Source organism: Entelurus aequoreus, linkage group LG05, assembly GCF_033978785.1.
Source record: "Entelurus aequoreus isolate RoL-2023_Sb linkage group LG05, RoL_Eaeq_v1.1, whole genome shotgun sequence".
Taxonomy (NCBI): Eukaryota; Metazoa; Chordata; class Actinopteri; order Syngnathiformes; family Syngnathidae; genus Entelurus; species Entelurus aequoreus.
The window spans coordinates 16,967,193-16,985,350 of NC_084735.1; the positions used below are offsets into that span (position 1 = coordinate 16,967,193).

The following is an 18,158-nucleotide window of genomic DNA, read 5'->3' on the forward strand; positions in this document are numbered from 1 at the left end:
CTGCAGCCAGCAACAACCTCCCTGATCAAGTCATCTACGTAGCCTGCAAAATACAATTGTACATGTTCCTGCTCACAACATAATATACTCATGGAGAGTGAAACTTGACAGTATTATTATCATGATACAAAGTGTCAAGTGTTTACATGTTTTGTGTCCTCTACACTTACGGTATGTTGGCTCTGTCGCGATTTTCTTGACCACATGGCCCCCTGCTTTATACTTCGGGTAGCGTACTGCATAGCGCTCAGCACCCGCTTGTGTAGTGGCTATAGGGCGGCTCGAATTTTCGTTCCAGTGCAGCCCAGCAAGCAGGTTCCTAGGTGTGGTAACAGAATAATGTAATAATTAGTACTAAAGTATGGCACACACTAGTGACACTTAGATTAGTGTGGAAACATACCTGCACAGCATTCCGATGTATGAGAAGACATACATTTTCGGTGCGAACTGTATAAGATAAAAGACACTTTATTCAGTCATGCGTCCATACAATGTGTGTGTAAATTTATAAATTGTTTGTAAATTTGAATACAAATGTTTGTGTATTAAACTGTTAATAGTCAGCTATTAAAGCTTGATCTCCTGCAGTAATGAAGCTGTTTTGTTTTCAATGTTAACACCACGCCAGAATTGTTTGCAATCTTTCTCACCAAGATGCCAGCCACTATGTTGGACCTCCAACATTCTCTTGCTTACACTGACTGTATCAAGGCTTCATTTAGTATGCTCTAGTATTTTGCTCCCTGGCCACCAAAGTCCTAGTGGCAGGTGGTAACCACCGACACCACCTACAGGCGATCAGTCTAATTCTCACCTGTATGATAAGGCTATGGAACGCCTCCACCTTGGAAGTCTGGTGTTCACCCGACAGCATGGCGATATCTTTTTTTTTTTTTAATAAATGTTTTTATTGAATTTGACAGGTATTACACTATACAATAGAACAGTAATCACATTTTCCTTTTTTTCCCCCCACCCACTTCCAAGAACAGCAACCCAACACACACCCCATACACACACAACCCCCCCCCCCCCCCCCCACCCCCCAGATCCTACATAAGTTAAAGGTACAGTCACAAATGGAAAATAATTAGTACATCACTTTCTTCTCAACATAGGCAGATAATAAATATACACCCAGAATAAATGTAAATAAAAAAGAAAAAAAAAAAAGGAAGCTGGTTTGTGAAAGGTGAACTTTTCATGTGTCCTATAGCGTCTTTAATTTAGCTATGTAGTCAACCACACCACCCCAAACAGAATAAAACTTCCCAGGTGCCCCCCTAAGATTAAACTTTATTTTCTCCAGATCTAAATAAATCATAAGGTCTTTAAGCCATAAGGAGGCTTTGGGGCAAAATGGTGACTTCCACTCCAGCAAAATTCTCCTACGTGCTAATAAGGATGCAAAGGCGATACTATCCTTAAATTTTCTCCTTATTTGGGGATCTGATACCGTCCCAAAAATAGCCATTTCTGCACATGGTGTCAGGTTTAAATCCAATGCCTTAGCAAGGTGTTTGAAAATAGTTGTCCAATAGTCCAGCAAATGGGGACAAGACCAAAACATGTGCGTCATGTTTGCAGGTGACATGTGACATCTGTTACAAGTATCCGAAATATTGGGGTATATTTTGGAGAGTTTGGAATTAGTAAAATAAATACGGTGGACAACCTTAAATTGTATTAAATTAAGCCTTGAACAGGATGTACTGTTGTTAATTCGGGTTAAGGCAGAATCCCAATCTCCATCATCTAAAGATCTGCCAAGCTCTTTTTCCCAATTCCCTCTGATTTTATCAAGAGACGTTTTACTAAACTGGGATATTAAGATGTAGATTTTGGAGATTAGGCCTTTCTGATTTGTGGGAATATCTAAAATTGAGTCAATTAGCGAATTAGGTGGAGTATTAGGGAAAAAGAGACTATTTAATTTAACGAAATTACGAACCTGAAAGTATCGAAATAGGTGAGATTTTGGTAGGTCAAATTTTATACACAGTTCACTGAAACTAGCGAAGACATCACCAATATATAAGTCCTTTAGCCTGCTAAGGTTTGACTGCTTCCATAGAGAAAACGCTACATCTGTGCTAGGAGGGAGGAAGAGGTGGTTATTATGAATGGGGCTGTGGTTGGATAAGCCCTGCAGGCCGAAAGTATTTCTAAATTGAGACCAGATTCTAAGGGTAGAAATGACAATTGGACTACAAGTAAATTGGGATGGTCGATAAGGTAATTTTGATGTAAGTAGATCCAAGAGAGAGGTAGAACAGGAACTAGCTTCAGATTTACACCAGATTAATTCAGGTTCTTGGATCCAGAGAGTCACTTTGTGTATGTTAGCTGCCCAATAGTAGTATTTTAGATTAGGGAGTGATAAACCACCTACGGACCTATGCCTTTGCAGGAACTCTCTTCTAATCCTGGGAGTCTTGCCTTTCCATATAAAGGATGAAATTAGTTTGTTTATTATGCAAAAAAAGGAATTGGGTAAAAAGATAGGCAAACATTGAAACAGATACAAAAATCGAGGAAGCACATTCATTTTGACGCAGTTTACCCTGCCAGCAATAGTTATGTGTAAATCTTTCCACCTATCCAAATCTAATTTAAGTTTGTCGATTAGAGGTGGAAAATTGTCCTTGTAGAGCGCTGGTAGCTTGCGACCAATATGTACACCTAAGTACTTGAAGCTGTTCCTAGACATCTTAAATGGGAAATATCCATCAGGGATCTCAAGGGCCAAATTATTCACAGGGAAGCATTCACTCTTAGCGAAATTCAATTTATAGCCAGAGAATGATCCAAAATTGTTTAGCAAATCAATAATCTTTGGAATGGTAGAGATTGGATCAGATATAAACAATAGTAAATCATCCGCGTATAGAGAATGTGTGTGTTCTAGACCGCATCTATGGATTCCTTTACTGATACCGGCCGATTTAAGAGCAATGGACAAGGGTTCGATTGCAGTAACAAATAACAATGGGCTTAGAGGGCACCCCTGCCGTGTACCTCTGCCAAGTGTGAAAAATTGGGATAACATCCCATTTGTGCTTACGGCAGCCCTAGGAGAAGAGTATAGAAGTGCTATCCAAGATATATATTTAGACCCAATGTTAAACCTCTTTAAGACCTCCAATAAATATCCCCACTCCACCCTGTCGAAAGCTTTCTCTGCATCCAAAGAGACCACCACCTCTGGCGTCTCCTCGGATGCTGGAGAAAAAATAATGTTAAGAAGGCTACGAATGTTGGAAAAAGAGTGCCGGTTTTTCATAAATCCAGTTTGGTCAGGTGATATGATGTTTGGTAAAATTGATTCAAGGCGAAGGGCCAGTGCTTTAGCTAAAATCTTATAATCAGCGTTTAAGAGAGAGATGGGACGGTAAGAACTACAGTCAGAATCAACTTTGCCCGGTTTTAGTAATAAAGTTATTGACGCTTCTGTGAGAGTTTGAGGCAAGGTACCCCGGTCCAGAGAGTCATTGTACATATTTAAAAGGAGAGGAGTCAGTTTATCTGAGAATTTTTTATAAAACTCTATAGGATAGCCATCTGGGCCAGGGGCCTTGCCGCTCTGCATTAGTTTAATTGAATTTACAATTTCCCGGATTACTAAAGGTTGATCCAAAGCGCTCTCTTGAGTAGTAGTTATGGATGGAAATTTCAAGTTATCCAGGAAACGCAACATGATTGTTTTATCAGCAGCGCATTGTGAAGTATATAGTTCAGAGTAGAATGATTTGAAGGTGTCATTAATGACTGAAGGAATGACTGTAAGTTCATCTGTGAGGGTTCTGATTTGTCGAATTTGCCGAGATGCTGACTGGCTTTTAATTTGGCGTGATAGATGGCGCCCTGCCTTCTCACCGTGCTCGTACAGGAAGCCACGCGATCGTAAGAGTAATTTTTCAGTTTCTTGTGTTGACAATAAATTATAGTTCATTTGCAGATTTTGTCTATCTTTAACCAGATCAGGGTATGGAGATACTGATAGTTGTCTGTCCAATTCTGTTATACTTTCCATGAGCTGCTCCTGTTTTTGTCTTCTCAATTTGTTTTGTCTTGCTGAATAAGAAATAATCTCTCCCCGGACTACCACCTTTAATGTCTCCCAAAGTAAAGACGGGGATATGGGAGTAGAGTTGTTGGTGACAAGAAAATCATCTATCACTTTGGAAATTGTTTTGCAGAATCCGTCATCATTGAGTAGTGTGCAATTAAACCTCCATGGAGTCTGCGTTTTTTTAAAGAGTGTAAACGAAAGATCAAGTGACAGTGGAGCATGGTCAGATATCACTATTGTTGAATATTCTACATTATCGACAGCCGGAAGGAGATTATCATCTATGAAAAAGTAGTCAATCCTTGAAAAAGTTTTATGGACCTGAGAATAAAAAGAAAATTGTTTTTTATCTGGGTAAAGAAAGCGCCACGGGTCCACACCTCCTATTTGACCCATGAGATTTGAAATTGTTTTGGCCATTTTTAATGGGGGGCCCTGCCTTGGACTAGATTTGTCTAGCAACGGGTCTATTGCACAGTTCAGGTCCCCCCCCAATATTAAACGATGAGAACTGAGGTCTGGCAAAAGTGAAAACACTTTCCTAATAAATGCTTCATCATCCCAATTGGGTGCATAAAGGTTGGCAAGGACAACAGACATATTATTAAGAGAACCCGAGACTATTACAAAACGACCTTGATGGTCAGTTATGACATTTGTTGGGCTAAACTGGATTCTTTTGTGTATTAAAATAGCTGTGCCCCTTGCTTTACTGCTAAAATTTGAGTGAAAAGATTGTCCAACCCATGAGGCCTTTAATCTATGGTGATCCTTAGTGGTCAGATGAGTCTCTTGTAGGAAAGCAATTTCAGTTTTAAGGTGTTTTAAATGGGAAAATACTCTACCTCTTTTAACTGGGCCATTGATCCCTTTAATGTTCCAAGAAACAAATCTCAAGCAAGATAACCCTTTTTTGTTTGTATTAGCCATAATCACATTTATAAAAAATATGGTGAGATGACACAATGCCTTGTAGAAGGAAGTGATATTAACATACAGATAGGACTAAAAGAAAAGACAAATTTGTAGGACCTAACACACAAAACCCCCCCAAAAAAACCCATAGCAACAAAGAACAAATATACACTCCTAAACCACCCTAAGCTTGTCCTAAGAACTAGAACTAGCAGCGGGACTCCATAAACTCTATTACTTCCGTATGACATTAATCTGTGAACTAATATCACCGAGCAGATAGGGCTCCTGTATCTGCTAATGTGTCTATAATGTACAGTAGATGACACTTAAATAGGAATAAGCAAAAAAAAAAAAAAAAAAAAAAAAATTTAATAAATAAATAAATAAGACAAAAAAAAAAAGTTGCATTGCAGAAATTGACCAACAAATATAACCATACCTCAAATAAGTTGCACAACAGGATGATTAGTTGCCTGCAAGCCTAAATAAACAATGTCCATTGTTTTTCTGACGCACCCGTTAATGTCCTCTTCAACGTAATTTTGGCCTGAAACGTCTTCCATACAAAGTCATCTTCCACTAACCTGTGGGAGCGATGCGTTCGTCGTAAAAGTCTTGGGCTTTTTGTGGAGACTCAAAGTACAAGTTTTCATTTGTGAAGGATACCTGGAGACGGGCGGGGTGCAGCAAGCGAAATTTAATTCCTTTCAGGTAGAGCGCATTTTTGACGGGGTTGAAAGCAGCTCGTTTCTTGGCCAAAGTAGGGCTGATGTCCGGGTAAACTCTCAGCTCGGTGCCGCGGTAATCCAATTTATGTTGTCTGGCCCATCTGAGGACTTTTTCTTTCTCCTGGAAACGGAGGAATTTAACAATGAAAGTCCGCGGTTTTCCGGCGCCAGCATCCAATGGTCTGGGACCGAGGGAGCGGTGAGCTCTCTCTATCTCCGGTGGGCTGCTGAAGACATCAGGACCCGCTATCGCCATTAGCAAGTCAGACGCAAATTTGGTCGGATCTTGCTCCTTCTCGCTTCCCTCTGGGATGTTGATAATCCTCAAATTAGAGCGGCGAGACCGGTTTTCGAGGTCTTCCACTCGTTCCAGGAGCACCGTAGTTTGGGACTGCAGAGACTTCACAGCGGCTTCCATCTCGGTGAGTTTTTCAAAGTTTTCACCCACTGTAACTTCGGTTCTAGTCAGCCGGCTGTTAAATGACGTCACCTGTTGTCCTAATAAATCGACTGACTGCTTCAGGGACCCAGTCGACTGTTGAATCAAAAAAGCCATATCAGCCTTGAAGCTATCGCGCTGTTTATTGAGGAGAGCCTCGATGTCGTTCTTGGTCACTGGGTCAGATTGACCCTCGAATTCGGCTCTCTTGTCTTCCGACCCTGAAGCTGCTGCTGCGGCCGCCATGTTAGCTAGTTTAGCCGAGACGCTCGCTGCTCGAGTTATTGCTGTTGCCGATTTTGTCTTCGAGCTGCTCATCACGTCGCAATAGCCACACTATCTCGCACAAAAAAGGGTGCGTCAGCCAGGAAAAAATACCGTGAAGTAGTTAGACTTTTAAAGAGTAAATGAAAAGTTTGGTCGGAGCCCTCCTCTCACACGTCTGCCCTCTACCTCATCCGGTACCTATTATTGGCGATATCTTTTAGCAGGGACTTGTTGTTGACCACCTCCTCCAGTTTCACTGCTGAGCGTGAACCTAAACATAAATTTAAAATAGAACAACGTTTCTACAAAAATGTTCCAGTCAACTTAAACTGGTTATTTACTTACAAGTTTATCTGAATTTTTTGACTTTCAAAAGATGTGCAGGAAAATACTGCTAGTCCCTCACTGCTTTCGGGCAACTTATTTGCCTACTCACTTTGTTTGAGCCATTTCTTTTGCCGTTGCAGTTGTCCATGAGTACAAATTGGGAAGAGGTCGCCATGGTCCTTGTGGATGTTCTGAATGTGTCGCTCCACAGACTTCCACTTGGCAACCAGAAGTTCCCCCTCTCCAGGCGGTGTAGACACTGCTGCCCAGTAGAGGTGGTTGATTATACTTTGCACCCAGGGCTTCAGGTCTTCACAGTCCTTATGCTTGGCGATGGCCTTCAGTTTCTTTCCGATGGCTACAAACAGAAAAAAACAGAAATTTGTGGATTAAATACAATATCGCATTCATCTGATCACTGATATGTACACACTACTTCACAACTTGTCATGCATACAAATAATCCAACTAACATTTTGCAACATGCCAGATGTCATAGCAGTGCCGTGTATTGGGCATGTTTTCACGAATCCATTTAGCGATCTGTCTGTGTCGGTCTGTCACCAGCACCCCGACATCCAGGTCCCAGCTGATCAGCAGTTCCACCATCCTCTTCAGTCCTTCCATCTCCATATGGTAGCTGCCAAGACATTCGTTGCTCTGAAATATATATAACAGAAAAGGAATGAGCAAAGAAAAAAATGAAAAAGGGGCTTAGTATACATTGAAATGGTTAATGTTATTAGACAAATTTACTAGGATAATTCTGGAAAATCCCTTATCTGCTTATTGTGTTACTAGTGTTTTAGTGAGATTATATGGTCGTACCTGTACAACCTGAAGGTCGAGAACCACATTGGCCACAAGCTCCATTGTGGTGTAGGTACCGAACTTGGCGCTGTGTCCCGGACTGTCTGCTCGCCCATCACCACCAAGGACGAGGGGTCGGCCTTCCACCTGCAGCATGGTGAGGTGCGTCCGTTGCTGTTCCTCCCACACCTTTTTGATGGCTGGCTGCAGGATGAGCTCCTGGTGGTTGAAAAATGTCCTCTTCACATACGTGACCACTCCGATGCTGTTCAGCACTTGCAACACCTTGCCAGAAGATGCCCCAGCGAAGAGGATGCCAGCAGACAGCAGGATGTTGCCCGCGGCATAAGGGCCAATGTTTGGCTGGCTGCTCCAACTACTCCTCTGGTCACATGATGCACATTGAAGAGTCATGGTCAGCTGTGTACCGTTCGAATCCCAAGAAGGGCTTATGTCCTGGCTGCCACAGACTGGACAGTGACACCACTTGACGAGACTCTGGAGGCACGACTCAAAGATGATGTACTTCGGTTCCTTGTGGCAGCCCTCTTCACGCATCTGGTGAGTACATGGGCGATCTGGCGACCCGTCAGATTGACACGGATCCGATGTCGTTGACTCACTCGGCACATAGCTGTCATCGGAAGAACCACCAACAAAAGGCGCAGTGGGACTTGATGCTGGTCCTTCATCAAACAATGCAGGAGGTGGTCGTAGCTTGGCTTGCATTCCAGACACACCTGGAGCTGCTATGTTAGTCTGCATCTCGGGGCTGTCAGATGGAGCTGCTACACTTGACAATGGGACTTCACTAACCCTGGCCGGCCGAGCTCTAACCCTCTCGAGGATCTCTGGGGTCACCTGGTGTCCTAGCAATAAAATCAAGCACAAGTTGTTTTATATAATCTGTTAAAATTAAACTAGAATCACATAATAATTATTGTCTTTGAATCACCTAATTTATCTGTCTACTCTACTCTGCACAGGCAGCGTGCAATGTGTACTGTGATGTGCAGAATCATGTTCGTCACCGAAATAGACATACCCTTTGATCTATGATGTATTTTCCCTGTTTGGGTGCTCTTGCTACTGGTCATTGCTGTTGGTGCTGTCCCAATCGGTACCCAGTCCGTCTGGCATCCTTGTTCTCTTGTATTTCCCTGGAAATGGAGAAACAGCTACATGTAATATGGATACCTCATTTACATTAATTATGAATACTTTTGGATTGGGCTTGAACTGTAATCCATTTGAACATTGATTAGGAAAACAAATCGAACCTGATCTTGATCGCCCTCCTCATCAGGCAAATCTAGTGCCATTGCCATTGGTTCATCCACCGCATCCGCCACTGATGCCGTAGTCGTACTGTCCATGATCTGATCTATTGTCTGTAAATGTACAAATGTACAATACTTTATATTATTGTCTATTGTAATCTATTGACAGTATTGACACTATTGACAGTAATGTCAGTAAATGTACGATACTTTATACTGCAGAAGAACTTGACTAGAACTTGAAGCAATAATTATATGTAGACTATTTTATTGTTAATTTATTTCATTGTTCATGGAGTAGTCCAGTGGTTCTCAAATGGGGGTACGCATACCCTTGGGGATACTTGAAGGTATGCCAAGGGGTACGAGAGATTTTTTTTAAATATTATAAAAATAGCAACAATTCAAAAATCCTTTATAAATATATTTATTGAATAATACTTCAACAAAATAAATGTTTAGAATTAAGTTCATGAATCCAGATGGATCTCTATTACAATCCCCAAAGAGGGCACTTTAAGTTGATGATTACTTCTATGTGTACAAAATATTATTTATAATTGAATCACTTGTTTATTTTTCAACAAGTTTTTAGTTATTTTTATATCTTTTTTTCCAAATAGTTCAAGAAAGACCACTACAAATTAGCAATATCTTGCACTGTTATACAATTTAATAAATCAGAAACTGATGACATAGTGCTGTATTTTTTTTCTTTTTTTCAACCAAAAATGCTTTGCTCTGATTAGGGGGTACTTGAATTAAAAAAATGTTCACAGGGGAAAATCACTGAAAAAAGGTTGAGAACCACTGGAGTAGTCTATGACTGTGTGTGTTAGTTTTGGTTGATTGATTGAGACTTTTATTAGTAGGTTGCACAGTGAAGTACATATTCCGTACAATTGACCACTAAATGGTAACACCCCAATAAGTTTTTCAACTTGTTTAAGTCGGGGTCCACTTAAATTGATTCATGATACAGATATATACTATCATATATATACTATCATCATAATACAGTCATCACACAAGATAATCACATTGAATTATTTACATTATTTACAATCCGGGGTGTGGAGGTGGGGGGGTTTCAACAATTGAGAACAAAGAAATGGATATTGGAACAGTGTAGTCTGACTATGAAAACTGGATATCAAGATTCTTACCCTCTTCCTTTCCCTTTTGGCAAATGCAGACCTCATGTGCCCAGTCTGTCCGCTTGTGGAGGGGGTCGGGTGCTCCGGACTTGTCCGTGGTCTATCGAAAATAGTTGGCTTCGCACCTTTCTTCAGCACGAGTCGACGAGTGCTGATTCCCATTTCTGCCATTCGCAAGGGACCCTCTTCGAAACATGATCTTTCGAAATGTTCGCTGCATAATACACTGTACTTCGTATGTGTCGTCCAATCCAACCGTGTTCGCTTGACTTCTTTGTTCCATAGTAAAGCTTGGCCGCCATCTTTTGGGAAAAGAAACAATGAAACACCGGTTGTGTTTTGGTTTGTGTTGCTACATCCAGCAGCAACACACCGCTTCCCTACAACTCTCTTTTTTGCAGTCTCCATTGTTAATTGAACAAATTTCCAAAAGATTCACCAACACAGATGTCCTGAATACTGTGGAAATTAGCGATTAAAACAGAGCTGTTTAAATTGGGAGGGACCTATTCCAAGATGACGCGTTCAACTGCCTTCGTCACGCGCATACGTCATCATACCGCGACGTTTCAGCCGGATATTTCCCGGGAAATTTTAAATGTCACTTTATAAGTTAACCCGGCCGTATTGGCATGTGTTGCAATGTTAAGATTTCATCATTGATATATAAACTATCAGACTGCGTGGTCGGTAGTAGTGGGTTTCAGTAGGCCTTTAAGATTGTGGCCTTATTTACGTGCCGAAGTCCTCCAGGCCAAGCCCCCTTGGACTGCGTCTCCAACCCGTCAGCCATGCTGTAGTTTTTAGAGCCTCCATGTAGTCTACTGACAGATATAAGTTACAACTATACATTACTTTTATTAGAAATGGCAACACACTCATTTTAGTATTCATGTGCATGTACGAGCCAGTCTGCCCCACAACGAGAAGATAGAGGAAAAGAAGAAAACTATCGACTACAACTTTGAACTACAACTGATTAAAAATGGCGGTCTCGCGCAAAGCTCTTCAGGTAAACCTCTACCATATATGGAGATAACCGCTGACATAACCAATGCAAACTATGTCACCAAAGTCTCAAATTCCAAACGGCTTGTTTGGAATTTGTTTGGAAGAAGGCAAGATTGTTTTATAAATATGTCCGCCATGCCTCCATTTTTTTGAATTCACATTTTTGGGATTAATTTGTATCCCAAATACACAAAACAGCAACCAATAGGTAAGAGCAGTTGGTTTTGCATAATAGGTCATGTGCAGACAAACTACATTCCGTGATTAATCTGTGTTTGTAAATTAATAATGGAAAATGTTTGGTGATAAATCGCATGAGTTAATGCAATAAATTTGACAACATTGGTTTTTAGTGTATTTTGTCAAGGATCCACATTTTGGGGAAAAAATAGCCCTAGTAAGCGAAATGCAAATGTCCACCACTGAGGACGCTGCTTCTCAAGAGGGTATATTTGACATGAGTTAGAAATATTTTCTCCAGTGTGTTATTCACATAATATTATGTTATTCCCATTTATGTATTTACAGCAGAAATAAGTCTGGGATTTTATGAACATTTGTTATTCAATAACTGATCATTTCGCCTCCTACAAATGCGTATTTTCCAACTTTTCAGACAAAATAGTAAACATTGCTTTTTGGACTATTTAATATGAACCAAAATTCTTTCTTTTGGGATAAGTGCACCAAGCATTAAAGCGTTTTTGTGCGCTAAGAGCTGGGCGGGGTGGTGATGCCATACATGTCACAAACAGCAATATAACAGAGAAGGGGAACGGCAAGCCAGAAGTTCTGCTTGATTGCACCTGAATGCAGGATGTATGAGAGAGGAGCGCACCGCGTTTCCTAACCCCGCACCCTGAGCTTTGGGCTCACGCCTCTTTCCCCTTGCATTGCTCTCTCTTTCTTTGGCCCGACCGACCCCCAACTCTTTATACATCCAGCTGGCTGCACCACAAAGACTTTGTCCTGCGTGCTTTTGTTCTGATCATTTTCCCACTCCCTTGAGACAGTGTTTGGAGTTTAGTCACAAAATGTAAATAAGGAAGGCAAAGAAAAAAGATGGTTGCAGAGGGTGCGGCGGGCAAAGATAACAGAGGTAAATTAGTGTGAGAACATACAAGGATAAAACAGTTTCATATTGAAGGGAATAAGGAAGATGGGATAGCATTTTATTGTCATTGAACCTAAAAAGTAAAACAAAATAAAATTTTCAGCACAGACCCATTTAAATGAGTAAAAAAAAGGAAATCTAAGACAAGGCTCCTATAGGGGTGTGGGAGGCTCAGTTTGGGGCCAGGAAAAAAACTCCACAGGGACGCTGATAGGTTGGGCGACTATTTCAATAAACCGAGTACGTCAACAAACAAACATAGCAACTGGAACAACATCACGATTGTGAAAGGCTTCTTTAATTTAATCTTAAAGGCCTACTGAAACCCACTACTACCGACCACGCAGTCTGATAGTTTATATATCAATGATGAAATTTTAACATTGCAACACATGCCAATACGGCCGGGTTAACTTATAAAGTGCAATTTTAAATTTCCCGGGGAACTTCCGGTTCAAAACGCCTTTGAGGATGATGTATGCGCGTGACGTCAATCGTTGAAACGGAAGTATTCGGACTCCATTGAATCCAATACAAAATAGCTGTTTTCATCTCATTCTGGATGTATTCTGGACATCTGTGTTGGTGAATCTGTTGCAATTTGTTCATTGCATTATGGAGAAAAAAGCTGAGCAAGCAAAGAAGAAAGTCGGTGCGAAGCGGAGTATTTTGCGAGGGAAGTCAGCAACACAACACAGTCGGTGTTTCATTGTTTACATTCCCGAAAGATGCAGTCAAGATCGAAGAACTCGGACAACAGAGACTCTTACCAGGAGGACTTTGACTTCGTTAACAGACGCAGACGCGATACCGTGAGTACGCTTCCAAACATTTGATCGCTTGCTATAACTAGCTCGAGCTAGTAGCTAGTAGCTAGGAGCTAGGTGTTTGTTATGCGGGATTAATTTGTGGCATATTAAATATAAGCCTGGTTGTGTTGTGGCTAATAGAGTATATATATGTCTTGTGTTTATTTACTGTTGTAGTCATTCCCAGCTGAATATCAGGTCCCACCCACGCGCTTCCAAACATTTGATTGCTTGCCCGTACGTGCGTGTCATGTACGTAACTTTGGTTAAATATATAAGCTTTATGAACCTTGGGTTAGGTGAACGGTTCTTTGGGCTGAGTGAGTGTGTGTGTTGTGCAGGTGTTTGAATTGTATTGGCTGGTTATATATACGGGATCCCGTCCATATTACCCGCTCGAGCTATAACTAGCTCGAGTTAGTAGCTAGTAGCTAGGAGCTAGCATAACAAACACCTAGGTGTTTTTATGTGGGATTAATTTGTGGCATATTAAATATAAGCCTGGTTGTGTTGTGGCTAATAGAGTATATATATGTATTGTGTTTATTTACTGTTTTAGTCATTTCCAGCTGAATATCAGGTCACCCCCGGCTCTCACAGCATCTACCCTATCTGAATCGCTTCCACTCCCCACTAGTCCTTCACTTGCACTTTACTCATCCACAAATCTTTCTTCATCCTCGCTCAAATTAATGGGGAAATCGTCGCTTTCTCGGTCCGAATCTTTCTCACTTCATGCGGCCATCATTGTAAACAATAGGGAACTTTGCGTATATGTTCAATTGACTACGTCACGCTACTTTCGGTAGGGGCAAGCCTTTTTTTTATCAGATACCAAAAGTTGCGATTTTTATCGTCGTTGTTCTATACTAAATCCTTTCAGCAAAAATATGGCAATATCGCGAAATGATCAAGTATGACACATAGAATAGATCTGCTATCCCCGTTTAAATAAAAAAAAATCATTTCAGTAGGCCTTTAATTTGCTGTAAAATAATTGTTTTAGTGCATTAGCTTTAGCTTTTTCAGGGAGGAAAAGTTGAAGGATGTATCACTTTGATATTTTTTGTAACTTTAAGATGCTAAAAGCCAATAATTGTGCATAACAACATGGCGCAAAAACCTTGCACCAAAACAAAGAATACCACGCGTTGGTGCTTCACTCTGTGTGGTTTTTTTTTAATTGAGTACAACTGCAAATCAATCCACCATGGGGTCAAAGAAAGTTGTGAGTACCAGCACTTTGATAAAGAAGGTGAGAAACAATATTGATTTCAATAAAGAACTCGTAGCACAGTAATAATGTGGCGTCCGCGTGGCTCACTTCATTGGCATGTTTGCCAACAAGAATCTTCAGTAAAGGTTTATCTAATAAATTCAAATGCAAATCCAATAATTAATGCCTATAAAATGTGCTTAGTTATTTTTGGGTGTGTGAAACGGATCGATTGGATTTATGGGACTTCTTATGGGAAGTATCACATCGGTTTCATTCAGATGTTTTTGAACGGATCGCTAACTGAGATATTATTGTATCTAATAATATACAGTATTAAGATGGTCAATACAAATGAGTGGCACATTCTCCAAAGGCTAAGGTGATGTTTTCTCCAGTAATCATTTGCTCAGTTATTGTTAAAACGTCTTCTCCAGGTCAAGAGGTTCCGGATCCTACTGCTGAAATCCGCAGTTTTCCAGCTTGTGTGAAAGCATGCAGTGGATTGTAGTACTGAAAGAGAAGCACAGTGTAAAAATGTGGGCCGGAACTAAGAGGATTGGTTTTGATTCATTAGAGTTTCTCCTTCATCCTGGGTGGAATTCCTCTCCGCATCTCCCCAGGCTTCCCAAAAGGGGGGCAGTGTTTGTAATCGAGCTTCCCAAAATCGTATTATTCTCATCTTCTCCTTCATACCTGAAATCAACTTCATGAGCTTGTGAACTTCACTGTGATTATGAAGCATAGAAGTGGGTATGGATGCCTTACATTTACTGAATTACATTTACTTGTTACTTTTTGGATAAATTATACTTTGTAGAGTAGTTTTAAAGGAGCTAAATTCTATAGTCCCCTCCCCCTCTCCCTGACTGAGGTTGCCAGATACGCAGCCGAATCCAGCTCGATCGACTGGGCTACTCCAAGGAACTTCAAATTTCCACTGCCTCTTACTAAGGATTGAGGTGCTGGGACCATAATGGCTGAATAGACAAGTGTTTTTTTAATAACAAGTCTCTAACCAACACACTTTACACAGAATTAGGCTATTTTCAGGAAGAAGTACGTCATGGCTGTGTACAATATCACAACAAATGGCAATCATATGGTTATTGTTAGTACTATCAGAGAACAAAGACTAAAACGAACTACAACCAACACTAGCAATGGTTATACAGGTGAAAATAAGTAGAGCATGCTTAGCAGCCTAATGTAGGCCCAAAACTAAAGAGGAGACATTTTACCAAGGTATGCCTAAGGCTACTGTTTTAAACGTTTCAGATTTCCATATAACTTGGTACATGTAGTCCACAATATGCAAACACGAATTATGAATTCTTTAATCATGTGATTTGGCTGTCTCAATACGTTTCACATTGCCATGATGACAGCTGTGCTAATGTTGTAACCCATTTCCTCAGCGTATCAGCATATTGAGAATGAAATACGCACTGACACTACCCACATCCACATAGGTTTTATTTGTCCAAAATATATTTTGCCCTGTCAGTTGGATGACACATCGACATACACGCTAACGGCCATATAATTCCCCCGTTAGCCTTTATGTCGATTTGTCATTGACCAGGCTAGCATGCCAATTGGCCAGAGAGGGCCAATGAGATGAATAACTTCTTCAACCGGTTCAACCAGCCCGTGTCCTCTCCACCCCTCACTCCCCATCGCAGCCACCCCCTCTTCTTTTCCCCTCAACGCACCTCCCCCCAGCCATGGCAGCACCCCCCTCCACCACCTCTACGCAGACATTAGTCATCTCTGCGGACCAGGTCAGAGGTCAACTGAGGAAGCTACAGCCTAGGAAAGCAGCAGGCCCATACAAGGTGTGCCCCCAACTCCTGAAGACCTGTGCTGCAGAACTGGGTGAACCACTCCAGCGGATCTTCAACCTCAGCCTGCAGCTGGGGAGAGTGCCCACCCTCTGGAAGACGTCGTGCATTGTTCCAGTTCCCAAAAAGAACTGCCCCAGTGAGCTGAACGACTACAGACCAGTGGCGCTCACCTCTCATATAATGAAGACAATGGAGCGGCTCTTTCTCAGCCTCCTCATACCACAGGTGCAACATGCCCAGGACAGCCTGCAGTTTGCGTACCAAGCAGGCGTTGGTGTGGAGGATGCTATCCTTTACCTGTTGCACCGAGCCCACTCACACATGGATAAGGGAAATGGCGCTGTGAGGATCCTGTTCCTGGATTTCTCGAGTGCCTTTAATACTATCCAGCCCCGGCTTCTCCAGGACAAGCTGGACAGAATGCGAGTGGACCCCTGCCTGGTTGCCTGGATTTCAGACTACCTCACCGATAGGCCACAGTACGTCAGACTGAAGGACATCACATCTGACACTGTGATCAGCAGCACCGGAGCACCGGAGCACCGCAGGGAACGGTGCTGGCCCCTCTTCTGTTCACCCTGTACACCGCTGACTTCTGCTACAACTCAGAGCTGTGTCACATCCAGAAGTAAGCGGATGACACAGCCATCGTCAGGTGCATCAGGGACGGCAGAGAGGAGGAGTTTCGGAGGCTGGTGAGGGACTTTGTTGTCTGGTGCCACAGGAACCTCTTGCAGCTCAATCCGTCAAAGACCAAGGAGCTGGTCATTGACTTTGGGAGGTCGAGTCCAAGGTCACAACCTATTGTGATCGAGGGAGTCGAGGTACAGACCATGGACTCATTCAAGTACCTCGGGGTGTGGGTGGACAATAAGCTGGACTGGACTGTTAACACGGACCGCTTGTACAGGAAAGGACAGAGCAGGCTGTACATCCTGAGGAGGCTGCACTCCTTCAACATCTGTAAAAAACTCTTGTGGATGTACTACCAGTCTGTGGTTGCCAGTGTTCTGTACTACATCGTAGTGTGCTGGGGGGGGGGGGGTAGTATATCTAAGAAGGACAGCTCCAGACTGGAGAAACTGATCAGGTGGGCCGGTTCTACGATCGGAATAAAACTGGACTCACTGGTAACGATGGCAGAGAAGAGGACTGTGGGAAAACTAGAGAGCATCCTGGACGATGCCAGTCACCCTCTGCATACTGTTGTCAGTAGCCAGAGCAGCCTGTTCAGTGCTAGACTGCTTCATCCCAAGTGTAGGACTAATAGACTCAAAAACTCCTTTGTCCCACACGCCATTAGACTGTACAACTCCTCTCTGGGGGAAGGGGGTACTAGGATGACAGGGGATGCAAATCAATAACAGTGCAATACTTTTTCATAACATGGTCACTACTGCCTAGTTTGTCTTGTTATATTTTTATTTTACTGTTATATTTTTATTCTCATTGTTGCTTTTTATTTTTATTCTATTGTAATATTTTTCTATTTTGTTTCCATTTATACCCCCATTATTTACTTTTTACTTTTTACAATTTTGTACACTGCTGCTGGAATTTAAATTTTCTTGAGGGAACTCTCCTGAAGGAATCAATAAAGTACTGTCTATCTATCTATCTATCTATCTATCTATCTATCTATCTATCTATCTATCTATCTATCTATCTATCTATCTATCTATCTATCTATCTATCTAAGCATTCGTTGCACAAATATACTACCTTTGTTAAACAAGATCAGAGACTGCATTGGACAATATAGTTTACATACGAAATACCCATTTCCATTTATTAAAAGTAATAAAAAAAACATCAATACCATACTTACCTATCAAGGAGGAAATTAGCAAGTTTGGCGTCAGATGAAAAAAATCTTCTCCGCCTTCAATCGTCTCCATCCTTCAAAGGCATCCCCAATACAAATCCTTGTTTTGTTCCTGGCTTTGTCATGAATAAGTTGAGAATCATAACGACGCCTTTTAGATTTACTAAGGTCTGACATGTTGAGTAACTTTACTAGTGGTAGTAGCCATATGAAGGTGGCGGTGTGTAACTGGCAACCTGGATGTGACACACTCACAGACTTTGTAATTGGTCAAATAGTAGAGGGCGGGACATCGAAATTAAAACAATAACAAGATTTCGGAGCTGTAAATCTAA

General features: G+C 41.6%; 2 protein-coding genes across 2 annotated transcripts in view; one reads left to right on the forward strand and one right to left on the reverse strand.

The window, feature by feature from the left end:
• The window catches only part of LOC133649630 (uncharacterized), a 2,435-nt gene extending 2,262 nt beyond the window's left edge, over nucleotides 1-173 (forward strand). Inside the window, exon 3 of the mRNA XM_062046254.1 lies at nucleotides 1-173. This exon is cut by the window's left edge and continues 890 nt beyond it. The gene's annotated coding sequence lies outside the window, so the exon portion shown is untranslated.
• A 6,436-nt stretch (nucleotides 174-6,609) lies between these two features.
• On the reverse strand, nucleotides 6,610-10,321 carry LOC133649920 (uncharacterized). Its single transcript, XM_062046640.1, has 7 exons — nucleotides 10,011-10,321; nucleotides 8,845-8,955; nucleotides 8,610-8,724; nucleotides 7,583-8,433; nucleotides 7,228-7,414; nucleotides 6,864-7,112; nucleotides 6,610-6,698 (listed from the first exon to the last, which is right to left on the reverse strand). The coding sequence occupies exons 1-7, from the start codon at nucleotides 10,170-10,172 to the stop codon at nucleotides 6,610-6,612; spliced, it is 1,764 nt and encodes a 587-aa protein (XP_061902624.1). The 5' UTR covers nucleotides 10,173-10,321.
• Between the last annotated feature and the right edge of the window lie 7,837 nt (nucleotides 10,322-18,158).